The 27,100-nt window shown below is 35.1% G+C and overlaps 1 protein-coding gene and 1 long non-coding RNA gene across 2 annotated transcripts; both read right to left on the minus strand.

Moving 5' to 3' along the window:
• Nucleotides 1-6,814: 6,814 nt before the first annotated feature.
• Nucleotides 6,815-26,662, minus strand: LOC127973122 (uncharacterized). Its single transcript, XR_008157250.1, has 2 exons — nucleotides 26,628-26,662; nucleotides 6,815-6,926 (listed from the first exon to the last, which is right to left on the minus strand). It is a non-coding gene; the product is annotated as an uncharacterized LOC127973122 (long non-coding RNA).
• LOC127973099 (uncharacterized) lies at nucleotides 7,523-18,430 on the minus strand. The gene is made up of 9 exons (XM_052577153.1): nucleotides 17,995-18,430; nucleotides 17,728-17,880; nucleotides 15,564-15,700; nucleotides 14,553-14,689; nucleotides 11,695-11,788; nucleotides 11,272-11,610; nucleotides 10,801-10,984; nucleotides 10,589-10,716; nucleotides 7,523-10,436 (listed from the first exon to the last, which is right to left on the minus strand). The coding sequence occupies exons 1-9, from the start codon at nucleotides 18,101-18,103 to the stop codon at nucleotides 10,119-10,121; spliced, it is 1,599 nt and encodes a 532-aa protein (XP_052433113.1). The 5' UTR covers nucleotides 18,104-18,430; the 3' UTR covers nucleotides 7,523-10,118.
• Nucleotides 26,663-27,100: the final 438 nt, after the last annotated feature.

Raw genomic sequence — 27,100 nt, forward strand, 5'->3', positions numbered from 1 at the left:
TCTTCGCCCCTTCGGGCTTGAGCCCTAATAAAAAATAATCCTAAGGAAAACAATAGGCCTCTCGCCCTTTGGGCTTGAGCCCTAATAAGAAGAATAATCCTTAGGGGAACAATAGGGCCCTGCGCCCATTGGCTCGGGCCCTAATTACTGAAGGGAAGAGAAACACAAGAACTACAACTGACTTCAGCCGCAGCCTTAGATGAAATCAACTGAAACAAAAGATACATCAAATCCCTAAAGTTTTTTTTTCACTTTTATAAGATCTAATTAAACAACTAAAACTGCTTCACCACATTCACATTACTAACCAGACTGACTTTGTTACTGTCAGATGTCTACAGAAGATCTTACTGAGAGTTACAGAGAATTAGTTGTGTTTTTTCACTACCATGATGAAGATCAGTGTTTAACTTAGTTGGGCTCTTGAACTGTGACTATTCAATATGTTTTTTAAACTTGTTATAGCAAAAAGAATCAGCAGAAAAAAAAAAAACTCTGGCTTTGTTGTTTTTATCCTAAACAACTTTATCCTATTTCTTATCCAATCCTGTCTTCTTTCTCTTGCTGATAATACAGCAAAGAAGAACACTGCTGAGCCATAAGTTATGAAAGACTGTAAGAAAATATCACTCATTAAAAAAAAAATAGACAGACATATCAAGAATCAGTGAATGAATTACAACAATGGTAACAATCCACAAAATAAATAAACAGATAAGTTCTGAACGTCACAAAACATGCTACTAAAACATAAGACAAAAGCCAAAATACAAGCAGATAAGAATTCAAAAAAATAAGTGGACAATTCAGGGTCATAATTTATTCAGGCCGCAATGCATGCTGGGAGTCATGGATGAGTTTTGTCCTGTCCTGTCCTGGTACCCAGCATGCATTGCATCATGAACCTTTTGATTGTCAACAAAAACAATTAGAGTGCGTTGTTATTACATTACCACTGCTTTACTTATTGTTACTTGCTTTAATGTTGGATGTATTTCCATCTTTGATTGCAGGTGAGGACACATGCGAGCTGCATTCGGTGCAGAAGCAGTGACACCAGGACCCTGGGTGCATCCACAGCGGACTACGCGAGCCAGGCCCCGGGCAATGACTTTTCCTTCTCCGGTCTTCAAGATCTCCACATGGAACCACTTCGCTCCTCTCCGCGAGATGGGACATGACACAATGCTGTGATCATCGGAGACTACATTGTCTGACACGCCCGTGCTTAAGTTAGCCAAAGGTAAAGTGGGAAACTCACTATTTCCCTGGTGTTCGTGTTCTCGATGTTTCTGTGCTGATACTCGTGATTCTGAAGGACGACAAGAGCCCCAGAGCGGTCGTGCTTCATGCCAGGGTTAACAACACCATTCCTCGGCAGACGGAGATGCTGAAGAGGGACTTCAGAAGCTTGATCGAGGCGGTTCGTAGCACGATGCCCGCAGCGACAATCATCATTTCAGGACCACTGCCCAAGTATCGATGAGGACACGAAAGGTTCAGTAGACTTGTTGCTTTAAATGAATTGTTGTTGTCATGGTGTAAAGAACATAAACTTTTATTTGTTAATAATTGGAATCTTTTCTGGGAGCGTCTTAGGATTTTTTGTGCTGATGACCTGAACGCCAGTAGAACCAGAGCGGAGCTGCTCTCTGACAACATCTCCAGGACACTTCGCTCCATATGACTAGTGAGTCAATTCTCAAATGTGATTTTGATGACTTTTGTTCTGCATGCTTAAATAATAAAAGTACTTGCGCTGTCCAGTCTATTAAGACTGTGTATGTTTCTCGAACAGTGATGTCAAAATATAAATTTTATGTAGGATCTAGAAAAAATCTTATCGTGATTAAACCAGAAAAATAAAGTAAATGAACACATTTTTTTTTTCAAGTTTGGGCTCATAAATATTAGATCACTCACATCCAAATCAGTTATTGTAAATGAAATCACAGATAATATTTTGATGCTTAACTGAAACCTGGCTAAAACCAAATGATTATATTGGTTTAAATGAGTCTACTCCACCAAACTACTGTTATAAGCACGAGCCCCGTCAGACTGGTCGTGGAGGAGGTGTTGCAACAATATATAGTGATATTCTCAATGTTACCCAGAAAACAGGATACAGGTTTAACTCAAAATTCTTCTGCTTAATGTTACACTGTCAGATATGCAAAATAAATCTAATGTATCTCTTGCTCTGGCTACTGTGTATTGACCACCAGGGCCATATACAGAATTCCTAAAAGAATTTGCAGATTTCCTCTCAGACCTTCTAGTTACAGTTGATAAAGCGCTAATCATGGGAGATTTTAATAATCACATTGATAATATAAATGATGCATTAGGACTTGCGTTTACTGACCTAATAAACTCTTTTGGAATCAAGAAAAATATTTTATGCATGCACGATACAAGGAAATGGATAGATTATAATAGATAGATTACAAAACTATATAGGTATTCAAGGGCAGGCTCTAAGATGGCTTAGATCCTACCTGCACTGTAAACCCTAATAAGTTCACAGAACTCAAAAAATATTTTGCAACAGATTACACAAAAGCATTTAAGTGATGTTTTTGGACGTTTTAAGTTTATATAAAATTAAAAATAGCACTTCCAGTTGCCTTAAATTATCTCAGATACCTTATAAATATTGATATTGATATTTCTCAACTTACAATTAGAAACAAATTCACTTAAAATTAGTATTGTGTTGTCCATCCTCAACCTAACCACAGGCTCTACTCTTCACCACATAACAGAAACCTTTGTAAATTCTAATTTAACACAATATTTAAGTACTAACGTATGTCCCTATATGTTAATCTTGTGTAAAATAGCACTTTATTTCTACATTTATTTTCCTTGTTTTCTGATGTAATGCATGCTGGGAACTAGAAAACGCAATTAGTTTACCTTACTACAACAAAATTTTGAGTTGACAGAACTTATTTATATTAACTCCAATGTACTTTCATTATTATTTGAGTGCAATTAACTATTTTCATTTGATTAATTTCACTATTCGGTTTTACAGTGTGTATATAGTCGCTACCATTTTGTTTATTTAAATGGGGAATCATCTCATTTATCACCAGTAAAATATGGAGGGCCAAAAGGATCCGTCCTAGGTCCCCTTCTATTTTCAATATACATGTTGCTCCTTGGTAATATTATTAGAAAATATGGGATTAGTTTCCACAGTTATGCTGATGATTCTCAGTTATATATCTCAACGAGACCAGATGAAACTTCTAAGTTATCCAAGCTAACAATGTAAATGTAAAAGATTGGATGGCCAATAATTTTCTCCTATTAAATTTGGATAAGACAGAGATATTAATTATTGGACCAAATAACAGTACACAGAATCTTGTAGATTACAATTTGCAACTAGATGGATGTACTGTTACTTCCTCTACAGTAAAAAATCTGGGTGTTAATTTAGACAGCAACTTGTCTTTTGAAAACCATATTTCCCATGTTTCAAAAACCGCATTTTTCCATTTTAGAAACATTGCCAAGCTATGAAAAATGTTACCTGTTTCTGATGCAGAAAAGCTAGTTCATGCATTTATGACCTCTAGACTGGACTATTGTAATGCACTTCTAGGTGGTTGTCCTGCTTCGTCAATAAACAAGCTACAGGTAGTCCAAAATGCAGCAGCTAGAGTCCTTACCAGGTCAAGAAAATATGATCATATTACCCCAATTTTACAATCTCTGCACTGGCTACCTATTAAGTCCTGTATCAGTTACAAATAATCATTACTAACCTATAATGCCCTAAATGGTTTAGCTCCCGCGTACCTAACTAGCGTTCTACCACGCTACAATCCATCACGCTCCCTAAGGTCACAAAATGCTGGAGTTTTGGTCGTTCCTAGGATAGCAAAGTCCACTAAAGGAGGTAGAGCTTTTTCACATTTGGCTCCCAAACTCTGGAATAGCCTTCCTGATAAAGTTCAGGGTTCAGACACACTCTCTCTGTTTAAATGTAGATTAAAAATCTCTTTTGCCAAGCATTCAAATAATGTATCTTAAATTGTGTGTAGTTGCATCTGATCAAATGCACATTTTTATTCTTTAGCTTGGATTAAACGAATTAATTTAACTTTGTTGGATCAGCAGCTATGCTAATGATGTCTCTATTTGTTTCTATGTGTTGCCACAGGATTTACATCCCGTGGTAACTAGGATTTACACAAGCTCCAGTCTGGATCCAGAACACCTGAGAAGAGATGATGCTGACCCTCAGAGGACCTCAGATGATGCTAACCATGAATCAACAACAGAACTAACAAATATTGCTACAAGTGTGACTACATCATATAATAATCTTTTATAATATTAATAATGTTCATCATCTGGCTGACTACGTCTTTTTTCTACAAATCCTGTCATACGTGCACAAACTAACAGTCACCACTTATAAGCTTTCACTAAATATTGTAGAAACATAATTTTCTGTAAAGTTGCTTTGTAACGATTTGTATTGTAAAAAGCGCTATACAAATAAACTTGAATTGAATTGATCTGAAGGAATACAAGTTAAGGAAGCAAAATAACACAAAATCTCAATTGACTGCATAAAACTGCATAAAAAACAAGTGTTTTTGGTTTTGCTTCAAGTTAAATAGTGCCATGAGCTTTCTACAGGGATCAAATATCTAGCCCTTTTTGTAACAAATTTGATGCAGTGCCACCAAAACAGGGACAACAGCATTTGGATATGTCAGTGAAGTCAAAAGGCAGAATGAAACGGGACTCAATAGATGAAGATGCTTTGCTTGCAGTATTGCAGATTTAGGATTATCCTTGAACAGTCCATTTCATTAAAAGAACCCAACAACGGATTCCACAGTTCAGAACGATTCCCCATCGAACCATTAGTGCATCATAAAACAAAGTCATGGTTTCAAGATGGCTAAAGGAGGTGTCACCCCCTATGGAGCTTTTATTATGACAAAATGATTTGAATTTGAATTGTGTAAATTTGAATTATTTGCAAGTGTAATCTAATAAAATGTAATTTTAGGTGGTAGTTTAAATATTTCTGAATTTGATTTTTTTAAACGAATATTGAACATTTGAAATTTAACAAACTGAAATGTTTTTATGGCTGAATTTTATAGACATGTATTTTCAAACCGTTAGTTTTTTTGTTCTGAATTCTTATACTGCAAATATTCATTTAAAAAAAAATCAGATTCAAGTTTTCAAGATGAATAAATTCGGAGCTTCAAATTCAGTTTTCTAAAATTCAATGTCAAAAATTCAAACTCAAAAATTCAGATCTTACAGGAAGTAGGTCACAGGTCATCCACAGGGAAGAGTAGATGATCTCAGAAAAGTCGAACAGAGCATTTTGGCCAATTGGGGACTGCGGAAGTTTTCCAGCGCGAAAGTGGTGGTGGTTCAAGAGGTTGCCACTCTCTGACTCTGATCATGAATCGCCCGGTATTGTGTAATATTCGGTTCCCGTTCAACTGTTCCCGTTGGGGGAGTTAACATTAACATTCATTAGTTCCCTTATTGTGAGCGTGTCCTTGAAACAACGTGCAAACGAATGGAACTGAAAATATTCAGTGCACGCTCGTCAAATCTCTATTTGATTTAATGTATTGTTTTGAACAGGTAAGGAAGTGTCAGTGTTAAGTGTTAATTAGCATTAACTGCAACAGTGCCAAAACAATGGATAGTTTGTCTAATATGATAAATTGTCTTTCATGTTTTGCTTGATTGATTACAGGCACACAGAAAAACAACTAATAAGATAATTTAACCTATCTTACCTAATTTTTACTTGTTGGTGTATTTCGCTTTTTATATATTTCATTTGTGGGGCTTTTTTTTTTATAATAGTTTGCTTTGATTAGACTACCTAGTTGTCATTGGAGAGAGACTAGTACAATTTGTATACAAAACCTGAATCAAACCATTACAAATGTATCTGTGTCTTAATAAAATCGGTGTGAGCATCCTGTGTCATGCCTTCTTTAATCTTTTTTTTTATATATACAACCAGTTTTTACCAGCCTTCACAGCCCCATCAGTGTATTTATTATTATAAATGCAAATTTATTCTGTCACATATTTTATCCTATTCCTAAGATTTTAAAGTCATGCAACATTGAAACGTGAGTTAATTTTTATATTTAAATGAAAAGTTTTAAAAATGGACACAATTTTCTTTATTGCATTGAGTTAACAGTCAAATACAGAGCTTAACGGTTTAGACAATCTGAGAAAGAACTACTATAAATAAATATAATAATTATGAATATCATAAGCATACATTGTCTCTGTTCTTTGACCATAGGCACTGAACAACAACCTCATCATGTCATGTCTAAGAATAGTGAATAGTGATCCATTGTGTAAATAATGTTTAACATTTGAAAATCTTATTCAAAATTGTTTTTCACATTTTACAACTATTACATACAATGAAACCCAAATGTTTCTTTGTCAGCCAAACTCTATTCTCCTGTCACTTAACGAAATTAATATCCTCTGAGATTCATTAAAGTTAATATTTCAATAATTTAACAACACTTTTTAATGTGGACAGTTCTCTGATGTGTATTAATAGTAACATGGCATGCAGGTTAACAAATAACATGTTATCTTTAAGTATGTTTACTGTTTAAAATTATACTCAAAAAACAATGCTGTAGATCACAAATATTAAATTCATTAAATGTTACTATGACAAGTACAGAAGTAATTGCTTTATGAATATAACTCAAATTCAAAAGACAAGGAAAGTTGTGTGAAAGTATGCATGGAATGAAGCAATGCAAAATGAGGTGAGTGTCTGAGATATTTATGGTCTCTGGATGAGAACAGCCTCCATGTATGTCCAGTTCATACAATGATCAGCTACTGTACCAGTGACTTCAGCTCTCTCATCCAGTCTGAAACAGACAGTGACTTTACATGAGGATCAATATATGTGGAAACATCACAAAAGCAAATCAAAGCCATATTATAACATTGGACACATGATTTCTTATCCAAATGTAAAAATAATATTCTTGGAGTAGCTGCTGACCTATGTCCAAGAAGACTGCATCAGAACACTACACAGTAAAATCAGCAGTGTCAATTTAACACTTAAAGTGTTAATTTTAACACTACTAAAGATCATATATGGTCCCAATCTCTCCAGAGTTAAAAGTACACTGTTTGTAGTGTTGAATTTACAGTGTTAAAATGGCACCTTATAGTGCTGAAAAATAACACTGAGAGTGTAGATTGTTACACTTACTATTGTTATTAAAGTTTTACACTGGGGTCATTTAACACCTTACAATTTTACACTGGGGTCATTTAACACCTTAAAATTTTACACTACGGGTCATTTAACACCTTTTGATGTTGTTGTTATTCCTATGGATTAGTCAAAGTGTTATCAAGAAAGTATTCCTTTTAGTGCAAAATTTATTTTTACTTTGTTCTATGGTGTCAATGTACATTATCAAATCTAAAATCAAGAGTCTTCAGACAGATATAACAACTATTTTTTATTTAAAAACTGGGCAAAGTGGCTACTTTAAAACAACATTCAACAGTTCAGTCAAATTCATGAGGGGTTGCACAGAAATACAAAATGGATAAAACAAACTCATTAACTTCACAGAGACATGAACAAGTGACAGCTAAATTTGAATAAGATTACAGTAGGGTACAACAAAACAAAAGAAATTATCAGACCCATAGGACATCTGCACATCAAAAGGTTTGTAATAAGTGAGTTCACTGACAGTAAACACTTTCAGAGATGCGCTGGGTCTGTGATCAATTCTGTAGGCAAAAAGATGTTCATCAAAACAAACAGTTTTGAGCTGCGATGTAACCAGTAACACGCATTCATTTCTGACAATAATATCCCTGATTTTATAAAACACTGGCAAATCAAGGTCTACCTGACCACAAATAACTAAGGTAGAACGATATTCAGTTCCATTATACTTCACCCATTTCACTGAGAGAACATTTGTTTCTGTAGGAATGTTCAACTTAGATGCAATCTGAACACTTTCATTCAAGTCACTGACACACACATTCTTTCCTGGTCCAAGTACAATTCTGTCATGGTTAAAGGCTTCCCAGTTATATGCCATGAAATTCTGATGTTTTTTGGCAAGCGTCTTAGTTATGTTCTTGAAACATTTTGGTTGAGTCTTGAAGTAATTGTGTTTGGACTCGTATCGCATTGACCACATGTGAACAATAGGCCCAATATTTTGTATACACCGAGGGTAGTGACACATTAAATGATGTTTAGGCAGCAGATTCTTTCCTGGGAATAAGCACTTGAACAGCCTGTGATGCTCAGTAATTAAGTGTTTCAAATAAACAGTAAGTCCTTCAGTTAAAATGGGAGAAAATACAATGTTCACTATTTGTAGTAAAAGTAGTAGTAATTGCCAGTATTTATCATCTTGGGGCACAATGTCACCAAATATCAGCGGCACATTTCGAAGTAGACACCAACACTGTATTGCATTTATGCCCAAATCATTGCTCTCGTCATCCAGTTTTACAGAAGGAGGCCGATTTCTCCTCTCCATGTACCCATAATTAAATGAATTTAATCTGCCATCCAACTCTTTCGCTGTCAAAAAATTAGCTTGAACATACTTTAAAACAAGTTTTAATTCAAACTGAGCAACTCCCTCTAAAATATCATGCATTATGTCTACAGAAAAGTTGTCTGATATATTAAAGTACTGCAGAGTGTTTAACAAACATGTACGTTTCACACCACAAACATGTTGTAGTGTTGGGTCTGATTGTAGAGCTTCACAGTGTCGTACGTGTGTTTCTTTGGTGCGGAAAGTTACATTTGGCTCATCTTCACAGAACACAGTTTGATAATCTTCCCTTTCAGTGAGACAAAACCTACAGTTATTCCGAGCTCTAAAAGATTCAACAAATCCAAAAAGGCCATGTAAACCAAGATTATCTCCCGTTACTTGGACAATGCTTCCACGCACAAAACCAGCAGGTCCTTGTATACCCTTGTTTTCAAGGACTTTTATGTCATTGACAATAGGTTCCAATATTGCATCAAATCCATATGTTTTGATGTCTTGGGCATGGAAAAGTGCACATAAATGTATGTTTGTTAGAGATGAATTAAATTGTGGTGGGAAATTTCTCAAAGTAAAATATATACCGCCTAATTTGTGAATTCCCTTTTTTGAGCCCAAAGGATTGGCAGTTTCGAATTCATCATAATACAATTGAATCTGAAGTGCATTTTTTTCAGTCGAAAACAGGGGATGACTTTTTATGTACAGTCCATCTTCAATATCAGAGTAAATACCGTTTTTATTAGGTAAACCTGACTTGAACCTGCATGTGGTGTTTGGGTGCTTTAAAATGTTCTGTAATGTTTGGAGTATTGGAACATAGGCAAACTTGTCAGTCACTGCAACTTGCTCATAAGTTCCAGTAGTCCTGTTTTTTCTGCTGTCAAATCTGACCCCAATTACTTTCTCCACAGGCTGGACAATTCCCCATTTTTTTGTAAAATATGATTTTCGTTTAGATATGGAATTAAGCATGGTGAAAGGGTTTTCAATTTCATGAAATGACTGCTCAATTGAACTTTTAATGTCCGTGTTTTCTGAAAATAAGCATTTTATAGCGGTCTCTTTTACTTGATCCTGGATGTCTTGAACTACTTCCTCCATAGACATAACAAAAGTATCAACAGTAGTCTGACTAACACCTGCAGCTTGCAATTGTGCTATTGCTGATGCACACAAATCGGTAGTGTTTTTGCTGGGAACTGGCAAAGAACTGTCCTTTGAACATGTAGCCACATCAGTATTACTTGGTAGCCCAACTGCATTATGAACAACAGCATCATCCTCTACACATAACAAAACTTCACCTGCTTCATGAACTCTTTTTAAATGTTTGCGAAAACCTGAAAAAGTTGCAAATTCTAAACAGCAACCTGCTTCACCACATTTCAGTCTAAGTGATTTGCCAGGCAAGAGCCCATGAATTAACTTTAGATGTCGAACAAGAACATTTGTGTTTTTCAGACAACAAAAACAAACAAAACAAATCATTTTTCCCAGCAATCAAATCTAACGCAGGAATCTAGCTCTGAGTTCAGCAACTCTTGGGCACTCTTTGACTTTCCCAATGTCAATCTGAAAAACTGTTGTTTGTACAAAGGTGTACATGTTGTGCAGGACTTTGCTGTAAGATGCACCAAACACAAAGTGCGCTTTGAAAAGTTCATCAAAGGCACTGAGACCACTCACTGATTTGCACGGTATGGCTTTCTTGTCGAGAATGATGTAGTATACATGAATGCTGTTCTTCTTTGGACCCATGGCAAGCAGGTATGGCTGTGTGCTTTCTTCAATTGAGTCCAGGTGCTCTTGTATGTTAGTACCGGCCTAAAGATAAAAAAATAAAAAAAAATAAAAAAAAAATAATTAAATCAGCTCTCCAATTGACTCTCTCTACATTAATTTTTCACAATACAATTAGCCCATCAGACACTGATTTTCGGCAGACTACAGGAAATGACAGTAAAGACCAAATTTACCTTTTTGAAGATGACGAGGTGTTTTTCTGCTTGAGATGCGGACATCTTTCCAGGTCTCTTTCTGCCTTGTGGTGAAGGTGGGATCAAATGAAGTAAAAGAAGAATAGAAGCAATGTCACTGTTCCATCCTGAAAAAATAAAATAAATGACATCAGAAAAAAAAATACATGGAGAAGTCTAAACAATCTTATACTGAACTCTGACAGTCTAACCTGCATCCCCTATTTCATTCTCCTTCACAGTCATTTCGGCACAGTCAATCAAGTCCTGAAGAGCTTGGGAGGAGTTAAGACTTTTGCTTTGCTGAATAACTTTGTGCATGAATGTAGTTGGCCACCTTTCTAAAAGCTTAGAAGTCGTCTTTTCACCAAAGAGCAAAACAAAATCCTGTTCAATCTGCAAAAACATCATAAACATTCATTAATACAAACACAATAAAAATGTTTCAAACAACTTTACAGCTCAAATAACGTGTTTTAACAGAAGAATTCATAAAGCTCAAAAATGTGTGACTATGCACATACATTGTAGTTTTATATTTCTTTGTAAATGGTAATGAACTTAATTCCACAAATGTTGTCAATTGAGCTGAACTTGCATTATACCTATAATATTTGTTTTACCCCAACCCAATGACCGGGTTAAAGAAATTCTCTTATCACCACATAGACATGTTCTCTCACCAGGCCTTGAACATCCAAGAAGCGTGGAAATTCCGTCAACACATCAGTGCTTCTGTTTGGGTCTTGAATCATCTTGCGACGGTACTGAAATGTCTCCTTCATTTTGATCTTGATGGTGTCCACTTCTGAGGTGTGTTTCATTAGAGAAACTGCTTCTCTACACTGTTCTTCAGTGAGGATAACATCTGTGCTGGATGCAGCCTCTCTTTCCGAAGTTGGGCCACCACTGAAAGACTGTGAGGAACGTCTACAGTTCTCTGATGATGCACTGTTCCTCTGAATGTTCTTTATTTTCCAAGTCAGGTAACCTTGTCCACTTTGAGGGTCATAATAATGTTCCTTTAAAAACAAACACATCTTAATAAATACAAAGGTGACCAACTACCCCATAACTAGATTTTAACAAAAATTATTTGCACTTACATATCCATTCTTTGTGTAGGGATCACGAAGATATGGAAACAGGGCAACGATTCCTTGGGCATACATTTCCCTAATATTTCTGGGTGGAGATGTGCTGTCAAAATAAAACAATGACATTTAAGTATGTCTATTAATTAGTTACCCTAGTATTCTGCTGTGGTATTGAGAATTGAGAAATCTTTAAATAAATCAGTCATATAAAGTTTTGGTCAACTGGCCCACTCATAATCGTGTTAAATAATATTGAGATTACAATATTGGCCAAAATAATTGTGATGATTTTTGCCATAATCAAGCCGCCCTAGTTAATGTTCAGTTTCTTACACAGACTGATTTTTTAACTTCATAAGACCTCAGTGTATCATCATGAGCCATGGGTATTAATTTAGTGTAACCTGATATGATTTTTTTGACTCTCAAAGGAATGCTAAGGATTGACTTGCATTATCTAAACCTCCAAGGACCACAGTATCTGCTAAAAATATTCTTTATTGTTTTTCTATAAAAAAAAAACACCTACATCTTGGCATGAATATAAGGATGTAGGGCTGTTTTTTTTTTTTTTTTTACTTATCGAATTTAAAAAATCTGCATTTGAATTTTAGGTGTGCGTCAGGCAGCCTTATCAGTGGCGCACGCGTTGCGACGATGAAGTGTCATTGCATTTTAAGCCTATCCAGTTTAACCCACTAGATGCGGTGCTGCTACGTTGTTCATTCAAAATATTGCGGAAAAAGAGAACAATCGATGCTGGGAAGATGTTGTGTATGTCAAAACTGAAGCCGTTCACACAAAACATTTATTGCATTTTCTAGAGGGACATATATCAATGTTGCACTCGCCTCTCACACAAGATAGCCGCATGTAAAGATATGTCAAATATATGCAAGTTCAACTTTTAAAAAACATGTCTCAAGACTATATAGCAGTTTTCCCCACCCCACTGCATATCAAGTTTTTACACGAAGAAAGTATTCTTTTTGATTGGTTTTTGGTCCTTTGTATTAAACTATACATACATGCATGATGTTGTTTTGTTTCTAATTGTTTAAGCAAGTTTAATAATTATATATGGTTTATAAACATTATTTTAAACATTATGCAATTTTTTCAAAGATAGTCCTTTTATTTTATTATGCTTTGAAGAAATTATATGCATAATATTTTGCTCGATGCGCCTTCTTGTGGCCTCAGGAGAGAAGCCAAAAGCTTTTTTTCCCATAACTGAAATTATGCCTTTTAAATTCTAACATAATTAGAATATTGATAATATTTAAGTAAAAATTTTTAATTTAGTTTTTCAGCCATTTTGACAGCTCAATAAGGATGAGTAAATTCACTTTCATTTGGTGTAAACTTTCACTTTAATTGATCAAATGTAGTAATTTGAATTATTGTTTTATTGCTCTAAATGTGACTTGGATTACTCAAGGGTTAGCTCACCCTAAAATGTAAATTCTATCATTAATTACTCACCTTCATGCCATTCCAAACCCGTAAGACCATTGTTCATCTTCGAAACAAAAAGTAAGATATTTTTTATGAATTCCAAGAGCTTTCTGACCCTGCATAGACAACAAGGGTCCTTCCACAGTCAAGGCCCAGAAATGTAGTAAAGATATTGTTAAAATGGTCCATGTAACATCAGTGGTTTAACCATAATTTTATGAAGCTATGGAATATTTGTGTTCACAAAGAAAACAAAAATAATGACTTTATTTATGCTTTAACAATGTCCCTACTAGGTTTCAGTGTCTGGGAAAATTTAAGTTGCATTGCTCTCTATGCAGGGTCAGAAAGCTCTCGGATTTAAATCAAAAATATCTTAATTTGTGTTCCGAAAATGTACAAAGGTCTTACGGGTTTTGAACGACATGAGAGTGAGTAACTAATGACCGAATTAAAATTTTTGGGTGAAATAACCCTTTAAGAAGCTGACAGATCAGGGCCCGTATTCACAAAACATTTAATCCTACCACTAAGAGTTCACCTAAACTGCAGTAAAAGTTTTTAGCTAATAGTTTTCTCTTAAAACCTATTAGGACAAACTTTTAATTAGGAATACAGAGAAGTCTTAAGCTCAGAGAAAGGGCGGGGTTGACCTTGTTGCTGTGGATGTCAGCATGCTTACTAACTATGCACACAGTGATTGGCTGATAGTCTCTGTCAGAGAACGCAATATGATGCCATATTCAAATAAAGATTTAAAAATAAAAATGTTAATTGCCACATTCAAATAAAGATTTTAAAATGCAAGTGTCATATGTTCAGCTAACGGCCTCTTAAACAATTAGTGAATATGCATATAAACAGCCTTTTAATAAACAGAGTAGAATAATCATGGCTGATAGTAATACATGCAAATGTAAAAGAAAACCAAACAGGACACAAGCACAGCTGTTACTTCTTGCCCAGCAGGTTAATGAAAACAAAGATATAATCAGAGAAAAAAATGGATTGGGATAACCTCCAAAACCAAAGGCGATACCTTTTTAAAAGCTCATTATCGTCAAATGTTTCTAAAATGTTTACGTTCTGAGGCAGACTGCTGCCAAAAGCCATATTAGGATAGTTTGTGGCTTGGTCTTAGTGACTTAGGAGTCCTCTTCACTGCTCCTAAGATTTCACAGATTTAGGAGCTAGTTTTAATGATAAAATGCTTTGTTAAATACTCTTAGAGCAAAATTTAGGAGTCCTAAATTTAGGACTGACACACCCATTCTTTTTAAGATTTTCTTCTAAATTGGTGAGTTATGAGCTACATTAAGCCTTAAGATGTTTTGTGAATATGGGCCCAGATCTTCTAAAATTGTCATTTGTGTTCTGTGGGAGAATCTTTTGGGACGGCATCAGATTACCTGTGTTTTTCAGTCATATCTGCAGTAAGAATCTTGATCATCTTTCTCCTGGTGCTGTCAGTCAAGCTTTTGGTTTTGTTGTATTCCCTGATGATTGCGTCTCCACCAGGTTTAGTCTGCAGGATTTTTTGGACCAACTGCAAAGTGTTACGTAATACAATTATTGACAAACCATATCCCTCTCAAGAACCATTCTGAAATAATCCATGTGACTCCAGTGGTTCAACCTTAATTTTATGAGGTGACAGGAATGTATTTTGTGTGCAAAAACAAATAAATGACTTTATTAAATTTCTTCACTCCTAAATCAATCCGTAAACAGTGTGCTTCCAGGATAGGGTTCTTCTGTCCTCCAGGTTCTGTCCTGCTTTAGGCTCTTTTAAATAGATGTTAGTTTACCATTTCAACGTGGACTTTTTACAGATTGATGAAGAAATTGTTGAATGAAGTCATTATTTTTGTTTTTTTAGCTCAAAAAAATAAAAATAAAAATCCCATTCCCATAACCATAAATTTAAGGTTGAACCACTGGAGACACATTAATTATTTCAAGGATGTTTTTACTATATTTCTAGGCCTTGAACATTGCAGCTGCATCAGTTGTCAATAGAGGGAAAGATTTCCTTACTAATATATTAATTTGTGTTCCAAAACTGAATGAGAGTCTTACGTGTTAGGAACAACACGAGGGTGAGTAATTTATGACAGAATTTTCATTTTTGGATGAACTAACCCTTTAATACCCTGCAAGTGATGTGTTCTTTAAAGCAGCAAAACATTCACCATGAAATCAAAAGCAGTCACAAAAGACATATATAATTGACAAGATTTAAACAGCAATGTGTCTTGGCTTACTAGTTGTGACTATCATCCAAGTCATGTTGATGCCAGGTGTGAAAAGGGCCAGAGATTGTGTAGTCAGTAGTCACACAGTTACATTTCTTGTTTTTCATAGTCAGGTTTAAAATTTGTACTGTAGAATAATATACAATGCAAAAATCACAGACTCACAATTCTGGCTTCGTCTTCAACCCTCTGTTGCTTTCTTGAAGGACTTCCATCACTTAGAAGACTGGTGTCATCAGATTCATAGTTTGCATTCTGCAATGAGCTTTCTTCACTTGTCACAGAAGGGACCTGGGCCAAATCTATTGAAAAATAATTGTCATCAAATGACTGTTAAAATAAAGCTCTTTCTGATTCTGAAAACAACCACAAAACCTTGTGCAAAATTTAGGCGATAGCCCTGCTGTCTTGCCGCCGTTATGACAAAATTACATACACAATATTAAGTGCGAAGGACATGCAGAGCACAAAGGGCATTATACAATTCACAAGTTAGTATTGGAAGACTGAAAAGTGTTTTTATATATGCTCTATTTTAAGTTTTTATTTAATTTATTTGGTGACATATGGCAACCCGCCTGCATGGTTATGACAAATTTTTATTCCGTTTAACAAGTCCTCACCTCAATACATCGGCTGCATTTTTTTAATGGTGGAATTAGGAGCCGTTTCTCAATATGCATTCTTGTCTGTACTTGCATTCTTGTGGACTTGTGAAATGTCATCAGTTGTTGCCCAAGTACTGTTCTAATTCAAAGTTCACATCTAGCCAAGTACAGTTCAAATCCCCGGATGTGTTATTGTTCTTGGGATGTTTCCCCTTTTATCAAGGATGCATCAAAATGTGACTTGTGTGAACTTGAGGGAGCAGGTAACCCACAATGCATTTTGCAACAACCAGCGAGCGTTAATGGCAGAGGACAAAACCCGCATAATTTTCAAAATATTACTATTATTGTTTCATGAAATGTACATTTAAGGGTTTTTCAGGCGGGAACGTAGGCTAGTTGTTTAAAACTCAAATCTGCAGTTTATTTATAAAGATGGTGCATATTTGAAAATTTGCTTCGCCTATTTCCAGGTGATCACCGGGCACTCATATATACCGCCGAGTGCAGTCTCACCTCAGCTTGTCCTTCTGACCTTTGCCACTAGCTTGGATGTGTCTGTAGTAGTTAAACATGAAATATCATTTGTTTTAACTGTATCTAACAGACAATCTTCATAAATCTATTATTTGTTCCTGGTCATATCGTTTGGGCGGAACACAAATTTTAGTTTATATTAACTTTTATATTACAGCGCTGATGTAGCATACATTTGCCTGAATTGTTTGCTTTTGTCTTTATTTCCTATTATATAAGCCTCTTATATTTCATACTTATACTTTTATACATATTTAATGGCTATTATTTTTTCATTAAAACTGACATAACCAAAAGAGGCAGCGTAGTCATACATTAATACATACAGTAAAGATAATCAGAGTGTATATATATATATATATATATATATATATATATATATATATGCAAATATTGCCTGAACCCCATATTAACGTTTTTTGTATTTGTGTGTGTATTTTATATTTTATATGTGGTTGTGTTTTATATTTCATTTTGTTATAAGTATACATACAGTGAGTGAAGATAATCTAAATATATCTGCCCTACCTGAACTACATTTTTGTGGCTATTATTGTTTAAATGAAAACGAAGAAGCAGTGGTGTTTGATATTATATTTCATCTTATTGTAAATACAGTAAGGATAACCGGAGTAGCTAAGACGAGCTGAGTGACGTTATCAAGTACGCAGCTGTTCCTTTTAAAGACCTTGCGTCCTCCCGTTCTTAGGAGTTTGCACTCCCGAGTCGATCTTGCCAAGTCCGAACTTTGCGTTCTTGGTATTGAGAAACGGCCAGGGTGTGACTCGATAAATGCGTAAACCGTCGCATTAACGCGTTTTCAGTAATGTACATTCATTAGCAAAAGGAGTTTCACACTTATTGGTTTAGCAATAAAAACGGGTTTAAACGTAACTTGTCGTTTGATATTCGCCAATTTAGGGACGTTTCTAAAATTACACACAACGTTTCTAACTTAAATAGCCTTTGAAGATAACGACTTAAACTCATAAAACCAACTTTAAAACTGTTCATATAGGTGTCAAATTTGATGCGCATCTTTTAGATTTTTAATATTTAGAAAAAAATATGGTCAAATCGTGTGTAAAGGGCCATTTGTTTTAATACTGAAAGGGCTCAAACAACATTATTTAAAGCTCAATAGCATTTACAGTCACACACACACACACACAAAGATAAATTACCTTGTGACGAGTTTTCGAATCGAAGAATAAAAACGCCTAAATTTGGCTGCTTTATAACCTCCTCGAAAACATCCTCATCAACTTCTGTGTAAGACGAATCGTAGAGCCTGGTCTCTGCGCGTTTGGAGGCGGGAATTCCGAATTTCACAAAGGCTGTGAACAAACCAAAACGAGTTTGAGTTTAAAATTAAAAATTCTTAAAGTCAATGGCAGCTACAAACACAACTAAAAATTCATTTTACAAGTAAATTAACAAGTTAACGTTACCTTCATCCAGAAAATCAGAGAGTTTCAGGTCGGCGCCAGAAACTTTAACAAACTTTTGTTCATGGTTGAACTTCACTTTAATGAGCATCCTTAATCCTAAAAGAAACATCAGCAGAACAGTTATTTCTAAACGTATTCGAGATAATGTGTATTTTTTATTTAAATAATGTTAACACAAGAAAAGCACAGAAACAGACTTACCTTCTCCGTCGCATGCAGACAAAATGGCGTAATTGCCCCACAAGGCAGTCGTTGAGGGTGGAGTCAAGACAATTTGGCGCGTCTTTTTGCACTTTTAGTGTAAAAATAAAATCACATAATGTTGCACCCTGCAACTACAAAGACAGGGTGTACTCATCAACACTGTAGATTGTTAATTCAACTTTTTGGGAGTTATTAACATTTAACACTGCATTTTTTACACTGGTAATTTTACTGTGTACTTTAAGGTATATGCACCATTTTATATAACCAATTAGAAGTTAGATTGATTACAATATTGACATTTTCACTGCAAGAAAAGTGTTTTCAGTAGCCTATGTATGTGATTTATTTAGGTAACAGAAACACTGGCTACATACAAACTAAAGTTTTTATAAATGACACAGGATAGCTAGCCTATAAATATATTTAATAGACAGCATATATATTTGCTTCAAGCATCGTCATGAATACATTGCAGTAATAGTCACCAGTAGCCTAACTTAGCTAATCATACTATTCAAACAGCAAATGAAATGTATAAAAAGCTAAACAAATAAAAAAAAAAAAAAAATGATTAAGAAACTGTACATCTGTGTGTTTTTCTGTGTGCCTTCAATCAAGCAAGCAAATCAACTTACAGACGATTAATATTACACAAACTGCATTTTTTTGACTGTGGTCTGGACTGCGGTCTTGGGTGACGGGATGGGGGGCTTATGATATTAGACTTCGTAGCCTATAATAAAAGATAATGAATTTCAAACCGTAACAAAACACATTTTTATTCAAAGATCAACCGTCTGTCATTACTCTTTAGTCTGGAACACGAAACAGCAACATTAAAATCATGAACTCAAATGTCATTGTTAAAAAAAATAAAAAAAAAAAAAAAAAAAAAAACAATGACTGTTGTAACAGTGCGTAAATCAGACCTTTCTGTAACGCTAACGTTAATAAGCTTAAACGAAAATAACGAAATAATTGTGTAGCGGAGTATTTTTTTGTACACAGTGCCGCGAACTGTCAATCACTCCTGTACGCGTGCATCACTGTCCTCCTCAGCTGCAGCAACTTGCGCTCTCTCTCTTCATCAAGCTTTAAAACAAAAAGGGGACAAAAAGATCATATTGTCTTTGTGCATAGGCTATAGATTAATTAGATAAATGAATATCTAAATTTGTGCCTTGCCGTCTACGGTATTTTTTTAGAATTTAGAAAAAAGATGCTGCAGCCAATGAGCAGCCAGCGGGGGATGCAGGACGACTCAACCTCCGCAGACAGTTTTTAATGTTTATCAGACAATAAAATACTCAAGATTTTGCTTTAGTATAATTTTCGGGACAATTAGGGCCAGATTCGGGAGTCGGGACAACAGTTTAGATTTCTGTCCCGAATTTTTCGGGACGTCTGGTCACCCTACCTGAAAGAGCTGCATTACTTCATTAGCTTGAGTCTGACCTGCAGTGATATCATTCAGACTTAGTGAGGTATCAGTCTGCGAGTTTCTATCGCAAGCCATTTTAGCATTTAAAACGTTGTTTTGACTATCCATAAAGATAATTTTGGATAGTCACATTTGAGATTCGGATAGTCATAATTATAATTCGACTAGTCACAATGACAATTAGAGATATCTGCAATTATAATTGCACTAGTAAGAAATCGGATTAGAGATATCTCTAAATATTTATGACTAGTCAAAACTACATTTAAGATATCTGTAATTACTTTATAGATATCTTTAATAGACGCGTCATACATCCGCAAATGTAATTAGAGATATCTCCAATTCAGTTTCGACTAGTCACAATTATAGTTTAAGATATCTGAATTGCGATTGCTCCTGACGTCAGAATAAATTTACTCAGCTCCTCCCCGCCTACTCTGCTTACTGCTAACAACATAATAAAAGTCTGCTTTTGTTGTCACGGAGAGAAAAGCTACTGGATGAAGTGCTTCATGGGTTATTAAATAAATCTGGATGTAGCCTTGTGTGGTAAAATGTCTCCCACGTGCATGTGTTTTAATTGAATCATGTTACAAAATAGATCATGTATATATAAAATAGATATATATATATTAATTTATTAATTTCATTATGTAGTGGCGGAAACGAGCTTCCATAAATTGCCCACAAGGTGGGAGTATGTATTGTATTTTAGCAAGAGATCCATGATGATGATATTCTACTGTGTTCAGTGATGAGCGCCAATCCAATGTATTCTTTTATGCAGCATCTATTTGCACTAGGTGTAAATAGCATATTTTCTTAGCAATAGATGCTATTTACACAAAGTGAAAATAGCAGTATTTTTTTTAACGATGTGCCATTTACACTAAGTGCAAATAATTATAGATTATATTTACACTATGTTCAAATAGCAAGATTTTCTGCTATTTATACTACTTATTTCAAATAATGGCAATTATCTGCACCTCAGTATTGTAGTACATTATAAAACAGTACACAATAATAACTTGGTGAGTGTAAATGATCATTTTAATTCAATTTTTTAAAATCTATAGATGCCACATTACTGGGACAATTAATAAAGCCCTCCCTACACCTACCCTCACCCTACCAATTATTTCTTTTCAACCTTTTAATTATTTCCTTAATTTTTATTGAAAATAAATGCCTTTCCGATACGATATGAAATTTGAAAAAGGACAAAAAATGTTTGGCAAAAGGCGAACGCGAACCCGGGTCCATTGCGTCGAAAAGCACAAATTTTAACCACTAATCCACTGAAGCTGATACTGAGTTTGCGTCGTTTATGAGTGTTGACTATTCCAATCACATGTTGGTGGGCGATAGTGTATACCATCTGACAACAGGGCAGGCTTGCACTTAATGTAAATAGACACTGATTCAACATTATATCAAATGTTGCAACGGCTGACATGAGGTTTATACATGTGTTTGTTTGTAAATAAAGGCTAACAAAATTTAATCCACAGCACACACGTCTCAACATTACGATATAAAACAGGTTCAAAAGCCTATTTAAGTCCTCTCTGTATAGCCTACCGCTTTTACACATGCTCCAGCTACATTTTTATTTCCATACTTTTGAATTACTTATGTATAAATCAGTTTAAAATCACCCAAAGACGCAGGACTTTTATTATACAATTCATAGACAAAACTGCGGATGACAACCGTTTCCAAGCCAGGATTGGTTAAATAAAACGTATAAGGTGGGGCTCAACAAAGGTGTATTTGCATGCATATTGTAGATATCTATAAACATATTTTGACTAGTCAAATTGTTAATTCCAGATATCTACATTGCAATTACGCCTAGTCACAAAGCTAAATGCAGATATCTCTAAATATAGTTCTTCCCAGTCAAAAATCTGATTTGGATATCCATAATTAAATTGCAGATATCTTTAATTGGGTTTTGACTAGTCATAATTCCAATTCAAGATATCTTTAAATATGATTTGCCTAGTCAAAATTCCAATTCAAGATATCTACAACTGTAATTTGACTAGTCATAAATGAATTGCAGATATCTACAAATGTATTTTGGATATCTTTAAAAATTTTGAATTAAAGATATCTTAAATTGTATTTTGACTAGTCAAATCATATTTAAAGCTATCTTGAATTGGGATTACGACTAGTCAAAACTCATTTAAAGATATCTCTAATTGAATTATCACTAGTCAAATTGTAATTTGAGATATCTTTGATTAGAGTTTTGACTAGGCAAATCATATTTAAAGATATCTTGAATTGGAATTATGACTAGTCAAAACTAATTTGAAGATATCTGCAAATATTTTTCAATGGAAGTCAATGGAAGATTATGACTAGTCGTAATAGCATTGTAGATATCTGGAATGTGTATTGTGACTAGTCAAAATTACATTGCAGATATCTTCAATGCATATTACGGCTAGTCATAATCACATTGTAGATATCTTAATTCCAATTACGACGAGTCATAATTGCAATATAGATATCTGGAATTACAATTGTGACTATCCAAAATTACATTTATGGATAGTCAAAAACAAGTTTTAAATGCTAAAACGTCTTGCGATAAGTTTCACACACTTTCTCCGGTCACGTTGAGTTATTGACATTTAACAGTGGGAAAAGCGACACATGCGCTATTCTCTTGTATAACTTGAGGGTGAATGGGGAATTGGGTAATGTACTTTCTGCTCTCGGTGGGATGAATTAGGAAGTTTGCAGTAAATCGGCAGTGCAGGTAAAAGATTAAATCCTCTATTAAAACAGATGAGCGTACCGGTACGCTAAAAGCACGTTCTGGGCGCACGGAGAGGTGGCGGTACGCTCAAGAGCTATATTTGGAAGTGGCGGTACTGAGTACCGGTGCGTACCGGCCCACTTAAAGCACTGACCTAGTCCCAGCTCTTTGCAACAGTGGCTTCAAGCACCGAGTTGCGTCACGCCGCTCGCGTCCTGTCTGTGTAACTTAGGCCTAGTAGACACGGTCGCGTTCTAATCAATTTTATATAAAATATACTTCAAAACAAACACCAGAGATCGCTTAGACAAAATGTCTCTCGTGCTGAGAAAAAGTAGTGATGTGTCGTTCTTGAACGATTCGTTCATTTTGAACGAATCTTTAATGTGACTCGGGAAGAACGAGTCGTCTCGGTGTGTGATTCGTTCAGTCGCGCATGCACATAATTCTATAGGTTCTGTTCTAGTAGTAGTAATTCACCTGTTAGTCAATGCAGTCTTGAGCCGGAAAGAGAATTGATTAGTTCATAGTTCGGGTCTATCGGGTTTTTGACTCGTTCCTTAATCACGTGACAGCCCCATACGCTTACCCAATGCAGTCTGAGCCGGAAAGAGAATTGATTAGTTCATAGTTCGGGTCTATCGGGTTTTTGACTCGTTCCTCAATCACGTGACAGCCCAATACGCTAAACCCAATGCAATATGAGCCGGAAATAGAATTGATTAGTTCATCTCATGAGTCTTCGGGTCGAGTCATTCCTTAATCACGTGACAGACCCATACGCTAAAACCATAGACAGTAAAAGAATGCAGTATTGAGCCGGAAAGATAATTGAATAGTTCATCTTTCGGTTCTTCTGGTTTTTCGTTCTTTTGTCCCATGATGTGACAACATTGGCTAGAGTAATTAGTTAATTTACTACTTTCCTTACAAATGGGTGCGTAGAAGGCTACTTATTTATTATTAGTATTATTTACTCTTACGGTAACGTGATGCATTTCTGGTTTCAAATTGTTGCTTTTAATTTTTGTCATACTTTTCCATAAGACTGAATGTGGAAATAAAGAGTTGGTTATGCTTAAAATGTTGATCTTTTTTTCTGTCTGTTTGTTTGTTTGTTTTTGTTTAGTTGTGCAGTTATTAAATCAGATTGTCTGTGTAAACCATACTTTTGTAACATATGACACTTTATAAACATTAAAAACACTGTGTACATACTTTTGAATTGTTGTTTATTGTTCATTTTTGTGCCAGAAAAGCTTTGTAACAAAGAGGACAACTATTCCAAAATAAATTAAAATAATAAATATGTAAATAATTAAAAATTAACTTAAAATTAAAAGATAATAAAGCCACAGGGTCTAATAACCTTAACAAATGAACTTTAAAAGTACAATATAAAGAAAAAAGAAATATTGCACAAGAAGCTTTGCTTTTTTTACATAATAATTTTAAATGAATGCGTTTTAAAATAAATAAATGTAAAATAAAAACTTTATATCAAAGAAGATAACTATTCCCAAAATAATTTTAAACCATTTGAATAAAAAATAAATGAAAATTAAGAGATACTAAAGCTACGGAGCCTTCCAATAACAAATTACCTTTAAAATCACAACAACAACAACAAAAATATTGCACAACAAGCTAGTCTTTTTCTAAATAAATAAAAATAAATACGCTTTAAAATAAATAACACACTGTGGCTATATTTTTAGGACTTAAGGCATGTTTGCATTTTAATAAAAAAAAAAAAACAAGCTCCCTGACCTTGGATGGGCTGAGTCTGTGAGTTCTTCTGTCTGAGATAATCTGCCCAGTTTTAGAAAAAAAAAATTTCAGATGGCACGGATGTGGCCACAATGGAAAGTCTTGTCTTCGTGACTTCAGAAAGGCTTTTGTATACTGGTGAACATCTCCTCCACCAGGCCAGAGGGTCTGATGTGCAGGGTAAGAGTGGCTCTGCAAGGTTGGCCCGCATCTCCATCATATCATCTGAGGTCTTAGAAGAGGTAGCAGAAAGCCTCAAACTTGCTAACCTCTCGTCAGGGACGGACTGGGACTAAAAAACGGCCCTGGACTTTGACTAGGCCCGGCCCAAAACAATCGGCGTGCGTAAACTCGAAAACAACAAAAATAATTCCTAGCATGAGTGTCACGAGACTTTAATTGTGGCTCATGATACTATACCATCCAAATTATAGCAATAGCACTGATGTTGAGCTGGAGTGGGTGTCTTTCTCTGCTCTTGGTCTAAGCTCAACCTGAATAAACAAACGATGGAATGGATAAAAATAAAAAATAAAAAAAATAAACAGGTTTTATTCCAAGATGGAATAGTTTATATAATATGCTGTTATAAAAAGTATATTATACAATCTATTTCATGCTGTCTTAAAATGAATTTATTACTTAATAATCTTAATTTATGCAGTAATTAATCTTACTGCACAGATTATAATACCACATCTAAATGAAAATACACGATTACAAATTTAACTTCTGTATTCAAAATTTTCAAAATTTTTAAATGTGTAATGTTAGCAACATTTTTAAAAGTAAAAGCACAACATATTTCTTAATATTAGCTACTGCATGTTACATTTTACAGCTAAAAGTTTAGCTTTTTTAACTACTGTAATCATTAAAAATGTAGCAACCTGAATAGTAGTCTGGCTCACTTCTTCACTGTTGCTAATATTTATCTGAGAGGTCCTGCTACTGGAAAATACTGATATATATTTCAGTTAGTTTGGGACATTTAACGGCTTCAGTATCTTAATTCCGCATTTTTTTTTCTCTAGCCTTCTCAGCCCCACCCTTTTCTTTCCATTTTTTACCCGCGGTCGCGTTATGCATATTGTTTGTTTTTTGTTTGCTTCTTCCATCTAACGTTAACTTCTTTGCTGTTGGTTTCTTCCTACTCTTCCACTTCTTCTTCTCCTTACTTGGCGGCCAGGGCCAGTGCAGTGCATTGCTGCCACCTACAGTACTGGAGTGTAAAAACAGATTAGTGGGGGGAAAAAACGGTGATGACTGCATGCTTGGCGGGTGGTGGGCCGGCCAACCGGCCGTCCTGGAGTACCGGCCCTTCTGTGATTCTTCAGATCACACAGATGGCCAGTCCGCCCCTGCCTCTCGTCAAAGTCTTCCCAAAACATCCCTTATGAAAATTAACCATGGTTTTACTACAAATAAAACCAAAAAACCATGGTTACTATAGTTAATCCATGGTAACCACAAATTAACCATGGTTTTGCTAAATTAACCATAGTATAACCATGGTATTTGTAGTAAATCTGTGGTTATACAAATGGTAGTCAACACGCCAAAAAACCATGGGTTACTACAGTCTTACTATAATAAAACCATGGTTATTTTTCATAAGGGATGGCCCTGCACTGGCAGCGCACCAGGATCTGAAACTCCTCACTCTTGAGCTGGGTTAAAACTGTTAAAGCTGAAGTTATCATAACCTTAATGTCTTAAACTAACATTAATAATTCAAATTCAAAATGTTATTTTCTTTTAATGTATGTCATTATGTCCTTTTTTGAGCTTTTTTTTAAGCATTACACCAATATGTCAAGTCTGCCTAGGAAAAGCAATTATTATACCAGCAAACTCAAAATTGGAGTAAAAATGAACAAACTATACAAATAATTTTTATTGTAAGCTTGGATTATTATATTATTATATAGCCTAGTGTTTATTTACCTATAGACAGTCAAGAAGACAAATTAATCAATATTTTATTTATAACAGGGTTTTATTTATTTATAAAATAATAACAAACCACAGATCCTCAACAAACAGTAACAAAAACATAGTGACAGAAATGTCAGAAATAGCGTATGGGTCTGTCACGTGATTAAGGAATGACTTAAACCCGAAGACTTCTTGTCAGATAAGAGGTGAGATGAGCTAATCACAGACTGAAGACCCAGGTAAAGAATGAATATTTTTTTCTGTATCTTATAGCATTTTAGTTTTGTATTGTTTGTAGTGTGATCAACGTTTGCGTAAGTACTAGATGTGTTGGGGAGGTAGCACTTAATATTTTAATTACATTTTGCTAAAATGAACGAAATGAACGAAATGACTCGAAAGATTCGTTCATTTTGCTGAACGAGACTCAAAAGTCCGAGTCGGTAAAATGATTCGAACTTCCCATCACTATGAGAAAGCTAATCTAACACTTACCCCCGGGCGATTCATGATCAGAGTCAGAGTCAACCATAGACAGTAAAAGAAATGGACACAGCGACCCCATTGGAACTCAATTGAGACAAATGAAGCCCAGTTTTAGCGTTTTTTAGCACTTCCGTTTCTGACACGCAGACTCAAACGAAGCTTGATGACGTCAGCAACCTGTCTGACAGATGTAAATCTTCTAGTGGCTGTGCGTGCAAACTGCCATCGTTAATCTTGCAGAGACGGCGAGCTTGAGCGGGGAGTTCTTTGTCGTGAGTGAGCAGGAGTAAGTATTCTGATTAATTATTTTGTATAGTATTTTAAAATGTAACGCCAGTATGCCATATTAAGTTAATTGCCTGCGAGCTTCTCCACCTGTCTGTACGGTAATGCGACAGAGAGCTGAGTGGTTATGATGCAATCGTTAGCCTATTTTTTACAAAAACTGTTTATACGGGGCCATAATGTAACGTAGAAGGTAA

The sequence above is a fragment of the Carassius gibelio genome, chromosome B15 (assembly GCF_023724105.1).
Source record: "Carassius gibelio isolate Cgi1373 ecotype wild population from Czech Republic chromosome B15, carGib1.2-hapl.c, whole genome shotgun sequence".
Lineage (NCBI taxonomy): Eukaryota > Metazoa > Chordata > Actinopteri > Cypriniformes > Cyprinidae > Carassius > Carassius gibelio.